Below are 11,807 nucleotides of genomic sequence, written 5' to 3' on the forward strand. Positions count from 1 at the left end.
ACCACAAGACAAAGAAATTTATTAAAAAAAAAAAAAAAAAAAAAACAAAGCAAAGAAAATCAGCGGAAAGCACAGTTTTGGAACAGAATCTGAACATTCCCCAAGCCAGCAGCAGCGTTTTGGGACCCCAGCTCAGGAAGGATGGCCCAGGGCTGCGCCCGTGGCTCACACGAGCCACTGCCTGAACCATGTGTTAGGTGCCAGGCACTTTTCTGATCACAACCCGCCCCGCCCCCCCGCCAACCTTTTCCTCTGTACCCGGGACTGCCCTGGAGCACAGCAGGACAATTTCATATTGAAAATGGGTGGAAGTCAGGGAGTGGGAAATAAACAGGAAGGGGGAAACTGCATCTAAGTAAGAAAATGTCATTTCCCTATGGCTGTGGCTCCTAAAAGACAGTGTGTGGCCCAGTGCCGGGCCAGACGTATAAGATTCATCCTGGAGGGGGCTTCCCTGGTGGCGCAGTGGTTGAGAATCTGCCTGCCAATGCAGGGGACACGGGTTCGAGCCCTGGTCTGGGAAAATCCCACATGCCGCGGAGCAACTAGGCCCGTGAGCCACAACTACTGAGCCTGCGCTCCGCAACAAGAGAGGCCGCGACAGTGAGAGGCCCGCGCACTGCGATGAAGAGTGGCCCCCGCTCGCCACAACTAGAGAAAGCCCTCGCACAGCAACGAAGACCCAACACAGCCAAAAATTAATTAATTAATCAATTAATTAAAAAAGGAAAATGAATGCAACACAATTCTTTAAAAAAAAAAAAAAAAAGATTCATCCTGGAAACAGGCTGAGAACACAGATGCCCTGGTTCACTCCCAGACACGGAGGTGGGAGGCCCGGGGGTGGAGGAGGAGGAAGTGTGCTGCAGGTCCTCAGGTGGTCCCGGTGTGAGGGCCACTGCTCTCCCGGACGTAGGTGAGCATTTCCATGGCCACACGCTGGGTCACGTGTGTAAGGCTTGGGGCCAGGTGGACAGGAGAGGAGACCCGTCGAGTTAAACAGTTACTGAGCTCACGTGACTTGGATCCACCCAGACCACATGCAACTCACGATCTGGTCTGAGGACAGACGAAGAGACTTCTTATAGGAGGTGGTGCTGCTGTGGCTCAGCGGCTCCGTAGGGATGGGGTCCACTTGGATGGATTCTTCCAGCTCCTGGGACCCCTCGTCACTCGATGAGTCTTCCTCAGCTGGCCTGTTCAACACAACCCCATTACGGAAGAGGCAGCAGGACTTTTTACAGACGACAGCTTTTCATTTAGGAGCAAGAAGAGAGAGAGATCCTAAATCCATTCTAGGAGGAGCCATTCCCCAGACCCAGAGTCCACACCTGCATATTCCTCCTCCCTCTACAACTGGCCGGCGGTTACTCGCCCACTGTGACTGGCCATTTTCTGCTACAACCAGTGAATGCTACTAGGCCTGCTGATTCTTGTTGAAAAGGATATGTATGTTTCTAAAGATACAAATCTTTAAAATCTTTCTTAGTGATTTAAGAAACTAACAAGATTTTATACAGTCCTTTCAAAAGAAGAGGGTAAAGAGCAAGAAGATAGATAAACCCAAGTGTTTAGAGAATGGGAAGAGAAAAGAACCTGATGGAGGAAGAAACAGGGTGGCAGAAACAAGAATGGGGTATGTCGTGGCACCTCCCCTCGGGGCAGCCAATCCACATGTCCAAGGCAGCTCTACTCCTTCCAAGAAATGAAAGGGACCCACGCCCAACTCAGATCCTGTTACGTCTCCCCTGCTGTGCCTGACAGCCAGGGAGCAGGGCACCAGGGACAGCACATCTCACAATTCCACAAGATCTGCCTCCCAAACGCCTGCATTTCAGGGCATCCGAGTCCATGGCTCCAGGACAGGAGCAAGGTACTCAGGAAGCAGTGAGGAGTATATGTACTGTAAGCTGATGATATAGTCTACACATGCACACACACACGCATGCACGCACGTGCGTGCGCGCTACACGGCACGGCTTGCGGAATCTTGGTTTCCTGACCAGGGACTGAACCTGGGGCCCCAGCTGTGAGAGTGCTGAGTCCTAACACTGGACCGCCAGGGGAGTCCTGAAGCTGATGATATTTTTTAAAGAAAAGTGGAAGTTATCATCTGCTGACTGAGCAGAAGGAAGCCACTGACTGTCATGCACGTCCACAGGACAAAGACATTTCTGACTAAGAATTAAACAAAACGGCCAACATCAGCTTGAATGCAATGGCCGAGGCGGGGGAGCCTGGAGAGACCGGGGGCCCCCACCTGCCATTGGCCGGCTCCTTCGCGCTCGACGGCCGGTCGATGGGCGGCGGCACCTCCGATTTCCATTCCTTGGCCTCTGGCAGCTGGAAAGGCAAGATAACAGTGACAATGTGCACTTCTCCCCCTACGGACAAGCAAAAGTTCATCAGTAGCTCTCTCCAGGAACGAGCAAAACCGCTTTCTGAATCCGCAACTTAAAAAGGCTTAAGAAACAAACTTCCTCTAGTTTGAGCCAAAAGGACAGAAACCTGAGAGAGAAGTCATATGCTGTTTGTGCAAAAAGCTGCCTCCACAAAGTCAGGGGCAGGAATTGTTGAGAGAGCACCAGCTCAGTCCCACAGCATAATACAACTAGGTCCACGGCAGGGATGCTGGACCTGCAGAACAGAGGGGACTGATGCCCCTCCCTCCAGCGGGGGAAGGTGGCAAGCTCTGGCTTCCATCCGGTGACACAGCGCGGTGGAAACGGCATCAGCTCTTGGGGCAGACTTAAGGTCACAGCCCAGCTCCAGCCCTCACCAGTTACGTGCGCTCGGTCAAGTTACATCACCTCCTTGTGCTCCAGCTTCCTCACCTGTAAAACAGGAATCCAAACACCTACACTGCTGGGCTGTCGTAAAGGTGAGAGGTAATGCAGCATGTGAAGCACCTAGCATCAGACCTGCACACGTAACTGTTTAAACACGGTGACTACTATTATTAAAAGAGCATTACGTGTGGGCTTCCCTGGTGGCGCAGTGGTTGAGAGTCCGCCTGCCAATGCAGGGGACACGGGTTCGTGCCCCGGTCCAGGAAGATCCCACATGCCCCGGAGTGGCTGGGCCCGTGAGCCATGGCCGCTGAGCCTGTGCTCCGCAACGGGAGAGGCCACAACAGTGAGAGGCCCGCATACAGCGAAAAAACAAAAACAAAAAAAAAAGAGCATTACGTGGCCCAACTTGACTTGTGCTTGGCAAAAAGGTTTTTTTTGAATAAACCAAAGATTCACTTCTTTTCAGCCCATGGAAAGGATTACCTCCAGCTCAGTTACCTGTTTGGTTATGCTCTCTCTCTTACGCCAAAACCACCAGCGACCAGATTTCTTTGGCATCTTATCTTTGACCCAGGACTCAACTGTGGCCTGAAAACAATCAACACAGGTGAGTCTAGCCATCTGTCAGTCACAAGGCACCCGACTCCTTTCAACCATTAATGTGTAGGATGGTGAGCAACGCTTTCCACACCTCCCAGACTCCTCTGAAAGATGGACAGTGTCCTCTTTTGTGGCAGTTCTGTGGTATGAGATTGGGTGGTCTGGTTATGTAGGAGCAGCGCTCTTAGGGGCTGGCAGGCAGCCTGCTCTCATTTCTCTACCCTTGGGAAATGTGGTTCTCATGAGTTATGAGGAACAGCTAGGCTGATGATGTCATCTTGGTGGACAGATTCAAAGCAAAGCTTCATGTTCTACATGTTTTAACCACAAGCTGAATGAATCACACCGATGCCACGCTTCTGGGGGCCACATCACCCTCTTCTTGCTGCTTCTTTCCATGTTAATGGGAGGAAATGTTTTCACTTATTCTATATTTAACTAACAGTCAGTAAAATCTCTCAACCTTCATATACCATCAGAAACCAGTATAAATATCTAGTAAAAATGGCAAAGATATGGCAGCCCAGCTAACTTCCTACACTTTGGGGTATGAGATAATTTGAGTGATAATATTAATTTTAGAATATTAAATCAAACCGAACAGTACCCAGTTTAAAAACAGGCACATCTGGATGTTTTGAAGCACTACATGCTATAGGTACCTCTGAGGGGGCAACGAACAGCAGAGGACCTCACCTTAGGTAAGCTCTTCTGGAAGACCTGCAGGCTGAGGATCATGGGAGCCGCCAACGCCCAGTTGTAGTAACTGTGAGAGTAAAACCGTGCAAGACCGTCACACAAGAGAGGAGAGGGCGGGAGGGAGAAATACCACGTAAAACGCCTTATTCTCTTCAATGAAAAGATGATCAGCTCAGTTGCTTTGCCACGTAAGTCATCTTTGCTTCAAGCCAAACTTCTCTGAGCAGAGAAGCAGCACAATGTACTGGGTGGGCCAAAAGGTTTGCTCGGTTATTTCCGTAGGATGGCTCTAGTAGCACTCAGTTGTCTTTAACTTCATTTGAAACAATTTTGTTAGATTGTATTGTGACAGGTGTCACATCAGCATGCATTTAAAAAAAGACTTATGGGGCTTCCCTGGTGGCGCAGTGGTTAAGCACCCGCCTGCCAATGCAGGGGACACGGGTTCGATCCCTGGTCCAGGAAGATCCCACATGCTGCGGAGCAACTAAGTCCATGCGCCACAACTACTGACCTGCGCTCTAGAGCTCGTGAGCCACAACTACTGAGCCCGCGCACCACAACTACTGAAGCCTGTGCACCTAGAGCCCGTGCTCCTCAACAAGAGAAGCCACCGCAATGAGAAGCCCACACACCACAACGAAGAGTAGCCCCCACTCGCCGCAACTAGAGAAAGCCTGAGCACAGCAACGAAGACCCAACGCAACCAAAAATAAATAAATAAATAAATAAATAAATTTAAAAGAAAGAAAGACATCAAAATTGGTGAATTTTTGTGTAGCCATTTTAACACTGAAGATGGAAGAAAAAAAGCAACATTTTCAGCATATTATGCTTTATGATTTCAAGAAAGGTAAAAATGCAACTGAAACGCACAAAAAGATTTGTGCAGTGTATGGAGAAGGTGCTGTGACTGATTGAACGTTTCAAAAGTGGTTTGTGAAGTTTCGTGCTGGAGACTTTCGCTGGATGATGCTCCACAGTCAGGGCAGACCAGCTGAGGTTGACAGCGATCAAACCAAAACCATAATTGAGAACAATCAACGTTACACCACATGGGAGATAGCTGACATACTCAAAATATGAGTATGAAAATCATCTGCACCAGCCTGGTTATGTGAATCGCTTTGATGTTTGGGTTCCACATAAGTTAAGGGAAAAAAACCTTCTTGACCATATTTCTGCATGTGATTCTCTACTGAGATGTAATGAACACGTTCCGCTTTTAAAGCAAATTGTGATGGGCGATGAAAAGTGGGTACTGTACAACAAAGTGGAACGGAAGAGAGCGTGGGGCAAGCGAAATGAACCACCATCAACCACACCAAAGGCCAGTCTTAATCCAAAGAAGGTGATGTTGTATATGTGGTGGGGTTGGAAGGGAGTCCTCTATTATGAGCTCCTTCCAGAAAACCAAATGATTAATTCCAACAACTACCTCTCCCAATTAGACCAACTGAAAGCAGCACTTGACGAAAAGCGACCAAAATTAGTCAACAGAAAACGGGTAATCTTCCACCAGGATAACACAAGACCGCATATTCCTTTGATGACCGGCAAAAACTGTTACAGCCTGGCTGGGAAGTTCTGATTCATCTGCCATATTCATCTGCCATATTCACCAGACACTGCACCTTCGGATTTCCATTTATTTAGGTCTTTACAAAATTCTTTTAATGGAAGAAAATTTCAATTCCCTGGAAGACTGCAAAAGGCACCTGGAACAGTTCTTTGCTCAAAAAAGATAAAAAGTTTTGGGAAGATGGAATTACGAAGTTGCCTGAAAAATGGCAGAAGGTAGTGGAATAAAAGGGTGAATACGTTTGTTCAATAAAGTTCTTGGTGAAACTGAAAAATGTGCCTTTAATTTTACTTAAAAAACTGAAGGCACTTTTTGGCCCACCCAATATAAAACAGAGTAGCATTTCAACATCTCATTTGAAAATAAAGCTGAGGCTTTACCTTCACTTCAAAGACACTCACTGCCCATGAGCTCGTTTATATGAAACGTCATATTTTATAGCAAGAAAGACTGTAATGGTTAAAAACAGCACTCGGGGAAAAAAACCTGCAAGAGTTTTTAATAATTACAAAAGCAAGAGTATTTACCGGTTATATATCCGTATTACAAGGTTGGGATTGTCGATAAGTCCGGGGTTTTCTGCAAATTCATGGTAAGTAATGATATGCTCCATAAATTTCTCTGCAATGTAAAACAATAATTATCCATTTGGTTAGAGATTACATAAATAAACACCCATATGAGATTATCACAATACTACCTACATTGAAGGGACTATACGATTTTTAAAAAGTCCTTTAAAACAAACAAACAAAAAACCCAGCAACTAACTTTTTTATATGCATCAAAAGCAAATGTCAGACACTTGAGGGTTTTTTTTCCCCCAGGACAAGAAAGAACACTTCTTTTCTACTCCCCCTCTGCTACCACTCCTCCCGCAGATGGGAAAAAACAAAACTAAAAACCAAAAACCAACCAACAAAACAAAGAAAAATGGAAGGAAGCCAGAAAGAGAAAGACAAATACCGTATGCTAACACATATATATAGAATTTAAGAAAAAAAAAAATGTCATGAAGAACCTAGGGGTAAGACAGGAATAAAGACACAGACCTACTAGAGAATGGACTTGATGATATGGGGAGGGGGAAGGGTAAGCTGTGACAAAGCGAGAGAGAGGCATGGACATATATACACTACCAAACATAAGGTAGACAGCTAGTGGGAAGCAGCCGCATAGCACAGGGAGATCAGCTCGGTGCTTTGTGACCGCCTGGAGGGGTGGGATAGGGAGGGTGGGAGGGAGGGAGATGCAAGAGGGAAGAGATATGGGAACATATGTATATGTATAACTGATTCACTCTGTTATAAAGCAGAAACTAACACACCATTGTAAAGCAATTGATCTCTAATAAAGATGTAAAAAAAAATTAAAAAAAAGAAAAATGGGAGAAAGGGATAAACCAGGACTCCTAGGAAAATAGATTACAGGTGGGCGAGAGGGAGGAAGATACGAAGGCACAGACGTGCACACACTCTACTCCACAACCACTGAAAACTGAGAGCTTCATTCTTCTAAGTAGGAGAGAATGTATACCTGGGGAATACTCGCGGGGGTCTTACAGCGTTAAGTGCACAAGTACAAGCTACGTTAAAAAAAACAACCAGAACATTTTACAATGCTTGGAGGAAAAAAACCAAAGACACACCAGAATCTGGCGTAGGGTCTCATCAAGAAATAAATCCCAAGCTCTTGCAGAATAAATGAGAACTGCGCATGAATTTCTGTATGCTGATCGCAACCCTGCGCTCTAATGCAGGCCAACAGAGGCAATTCTCCCTGGGGTTGTTCCTCCTGGCAATCTGTATATTTATTACTTTTACTTGCCGTTTCTGCCTCCCCCAATGATAAACTCTACCTAAGTGAACAATATTCTTTTTAAGTATAAATTTTATAGTTTACATAAATTGTATATCCCCTCCTCCACCTATTTTTTAAAGTGAAGGCTTATGAGGATTATAATTAAAATGTGACCTATTTAACTTTGTCCCTAGAAGGAACCACTTGGCCATAATAACACGCTCTTAATTTCTAGCAAAAAGTAAAACAAACAAATAGAATTAAGAGGTGGAAAAGAGGCACAGTGATCACCCTGTGACGCTAAGAAAAAGAAGATTCAGGGAAGCACAGACGTGAGGCTCAGGGTGCCTGGCCTGCCACATGCAGAAGATGAAGGATGATGTTAGTTGTAAAAAGAAAATCTTTCCTTAGAGGAAAGTCAATCAAGGGCCACTAGCCAAACTGAGAAAACATTAAGAAGAGTTCAGTTTACAAAAGGAGGGAAAACCAGAAAGGCCAAATAACTTGGGACAGGCGTACACACGGCTGCTCAAGCCACAGCAGAGTAGCCTGAACCGGCCCCGCTAAGCAGCTCCCTTGTCTTGTCTTGAGCACCTTTACTCTCCTGCGCCAACTCTCAAGATGAGATAGAAAGTAATCCCTTCTACCTTTAGCCAGAAACATCCATCTACTCAGAAGACAATCAATTTTGGCAGCCTCAGGCCCTCCTCTCCCGTCTCAGACTCGGGGCAGCCAGGCCCCAGTCCCACAACTATTCTCCCAACAACCTTACAGAAGAGAAGGTGGCCAGAGCTGCGCTGACCCCGGCCGCCCAGCAGGCGGGCCGCCCGAGACCTCGGCCCCAGACACGTACCCTCTCCCACCCACTTACCTGTGGCGTCACCCCAACACAAGGTACCTAAGTGAAGGGCCAGGAGTCCGACAGCAAAGGGGGCCCCGGTTACCTGCACAAGACCCCGCGAGCTGGATTCCCACAACAGCTCAAGGCTGCTCTCTCAGCGGGGCAGGCGTGGCTGCTGGCCTACCTTTAGAAATCTCTCCGTTCTCACTGAGGCCCCCGCAGAGGGACAGGGTGACGTCGGGCAAGTCCATGGCAGAGTCTGAGAGGCACTCGGTGCCGCTGTCGGCGGCCGCGCTGCCCACAGACTGTGGGGACTGGGAGCCAGAGAGCGTGTCGGACTCGGGCCACTGCCTGGAGCCGGGCTCCGACTCGCTGCAGGAGGAAAGCATGGCCTTCACACAGCTGCGCGCGTTCCCAGCTTCCCAACCACAGGGCTCCCTGGGCGCTGTGAACAGGAGCAGGCTGACCTGCCATCAGATGCGGCTTTCCTTAGGGAGTGCTGAGAATCCTATCACAGATGACACTGAAATAACCTAACAGCACTGCTGAGGAATTAACTGAATACAGAGAACACGTCACAAACATCACTACCGTCATTCACAATAATGCAAACTTTTCAAAGATGGCCGTTCTGACATAAAGGGGCAAAAGAGTTATAAGCATTTATTTACATCGTATGATGAAAATGACAGAGTAATTAAGAAAAATCTGATGTTTGAAAACCTTTTGATCTTAACTTCCTAGAAAAGGCTGCACTGCTATATACATCCTGTAGAAAATGCTGTAGTCCAAGTTCGTATTATTTTTAAAAACAAGGCTTTTCTAAATCATGTTACTTCACGAAATACAACCAAGAAATTAACCAAGTGAAAATTCTCAGGAGCCTAGACACACCTCAAGAAAGAAATGTACTGAGAAACTAGAAATAAGCTGTTCTTACACTAGTGAGCGCCAGAACCAAAGTCGAGGGTATTCAATATTTTCACTTTTCTAAATAAGGTTTTAGAAGCTGATCCTAAAGGAAACTTTCTGTAATGGAGCATAAGTTTGAGAGGAAAAAAAAAAACAAGGAAACGACGCCGTAAGTCTCTTAGTCATGAATGTTTACTGCTCTATTTCAATGTCACATTGAAATACTGTTCTAGAATTTTCAAATTCTTTTACTTTTTTTTTAAAAAAAAAGCCAGTATATGAATGTATGCTATCCAGTGAAGTTATATGATCGTTAGGGAAAAATCTGAAATTTGAACAGTAGGTGGCAGCAGAGTACAGATATGTCATAAATAGAAAGCAGTTTCCAACACATCATGTTTTGTATCTGAGCCTCTGAAGAAAACTTCAGGTTTTTGGGAATTAGGTTTTTGGGAATTCTCTCTCCTAAGAGCAATGTACACACATATCACAATACTGAGATCAATCGGATCAACAGAATGTGTTCCTCACTGGAAATGGTGAAAAAGCCAAAGCCACCTAAAGCAGCAAAACCTGCTGTTATGCTGGGGTCCCAGTGCCGGCCGACCCCTGGAGTAAAACACAAACACCCTTGTCTTCAACCTCCTAGGCACACGGCTAGGTCCCCCTGCAGTCACGTGTGGCCACTTGATCAGATGACTGAGCTGTCCATGTGGACAGAAGGCGTGTGCTGTGTCCTCCCCAAGCTGGGCCCCTGAATAAACTGCCCCATGTGATGCTCTCCTTTCCCCACTGAGGCCCCGGAGGGCATGGTGGAGGCTCAGGATGGAAGAAGCTTGCGCTCCTGAGCCCCTGTGTGCAAGGCCTCCCACCAAATACCAGCACTAGAACAGCATCACGGGAGCAAGAAATAAACTGCTGTGGTCAAGCCACCAAGGTCTTGCTTGAGTTTTCTCAGTCAGAGCAGCTGGTGTGACCCTCACCAACGCCACCACTTAAATACACAGAGGACCCACCTGACTCAACAGGCCGCCAAACCCATGAGACTGATGTGATTTATGGTACAGCTGAACTCTAATTACAAATACTGGCTATTCAGTCAAGACGGCAATGGCCACGATGATAAAACAAATGCTTACAAGCATTTCAATAATCTCACTGTCGCTCAATGTTTATGAATGTCTCAAGAAACAACCAGCTTCTGAGGTAAGGCTCGGTGAATGGCAACGGTCCCAGACGGTGACGTTATAACAGCGCGGGGAGGCCCCACTGCAGTAGTCATGCTTCCCCATTTTTTAAAAGGGAAACTAAGAAATCTGTCTTAGGAATCCTAGTGTAAATAAATGATTAAGGACTGGGAGATGGGAAACAAAGAGGTAATTTTAAGACAGCTTACATTTTAACTTTCTTACTGGGGGGAAAAAAAAAAAAGGACCAGTTTTCAGTTCTCTCACCTTAAAAACCCAGCTATTACTTCAAAAGAAGTGGATACTTGGAGACAAATGTAGGGCAGAAAGCTAGGAAGGAGTTTTAAGGATCTTCCAAAACTATCTGTAAAAATTTAAGTATCTTCTTTTCAATCCCATCTTTCTATTTAAAATAAAAACTTAAGACATGCTTTTCAATAATTTACCTAAAAATGTTTAATTATGTGTGACTATGGCTCAGTATATTCAAGCCATACTTCTCACGAGAAAAGTAAATTGTTTTTTATAATCATAGATAGAGTATTATCATGGAATTTCCCCAAGAATGGAAGTGACCTTGGGAAAACAGCGCAAGTCTGTCGCTGCTGAGATCTCAGTGTTATTCCAAGGTGAGAGTCACGGACGAGAGGAGGGGGTGCCTGGGGGTGTGGAGAGCTGAGCTCCAGGGGTGCACAGGCCCTAGAAGGGGCCCCACCAGACCCAGGACTGCAAGCGGAGACTCACTGAAGAGTGGAGGCCTCCTTCGTAAAGCATCTCTGAATAAAGATATTTTACCTTTAAAACACATAGCAAAGGAAACAAATGCTAATGAACAGAAGGTGCTAAACTGAAGTCACATCCACTGTTAGGCCCTTATGTAGGCTTCACTAGTGCACCTTACCTTCTTACTGTATTGAAAATTTTTTCATAAATAGGTAAATTATTAATTTCAAATCACTACAGTCAAAAGAACACATGCACAATTTCTGAATTTTCCAAAATCTGAAGCAATCATCCAACTTATTAGCTAAAGGATACCATCCCCATGCTCCTTTTTCTCAGACAGAATGCTTTGCTCTAGAAACAGAGAGAATATTTCAGAGCTGCCCACTCTTCAATATAAAATCCACTACCTTTTGGGGAAATAGAGAGCTGCAACCTCAGGTTCTAGTGCCTTTAGGTCATCCAGGTATATATCATCAGGTCCCTGGTGTTGGCTCCTCTTGTGGACACCTGTTATTGTTTAAAAAAAACAAACAAACAAACATTGGAGATGAGAACTTGGTTATTCTTCATTTACAACTCTGCAAGAAAACAAAGGTTTGCAAGTAATAAAACAGACCATGATTAGAATTATGTTGTATTTTTTAAAGGTGTCAACTAACCTCTTTCCC

The 11,807-nt window shown here is 45.7% G+C and overlaps 1 protein-coding gene across 2 annotated transcripts in view; it reads right to left on the bottom strand.

Moving 5' to 3' along the window:
- LPIN2 (lipin 2) overlaps positions 1-11,807 on the bottom strand; it is a 57,781-nt gene that overhangs the window by 4,129 nt on the left and 41,845 nt on the right. For both annotated transcript variants that reach the window (XM_007456557.1, XM_007456558.1), the window contains 7 exons: positions 11,547-11,646; positions 8,499-8,686; positions 6,201-6,294; positions 4,089-4,158; positions 3,291-3,380; positions 2,261-2,343; positions 1,052-1,196 (listed from right to left, as the gene is read on the bottom strand). In XM_007456557.1, the coding sequence (XP_007456619.1) occupies positions 1,052-1,196; positions 2,261-2,343; positions 3,291-3,380; positions 4,089-4,158; positions 6,201-6,294; positions 8,499-8,686; positions 11,547-11,646 (770 nt within the window). The remainder of the gene's footprint in view (positions 1-1,051; positions 1,197-2,260; positions 2,344-3,290; positions 3,381-4,088; positions 4,159-6,200; positions 6,295-8,498; positions 8,687-11,546; positions 11,647-11,807) is intronic.

This window comes from Lipotes vexillifer, unplaced genomic scaffold (genome assembly GCF_000442215.2).
Source record: "Lipotes vexillifer unplaced genomic scaffold, Lipotes_vexillifer_v1.1 scaffold429, whole genome shotgun sequence".
Lineage (NCBI taxonomy): Eukaryota > Metazoa > Chordata > Mammalia > Artiodactyla > Lipotidae > Lipotes > Lipotes vexillifer.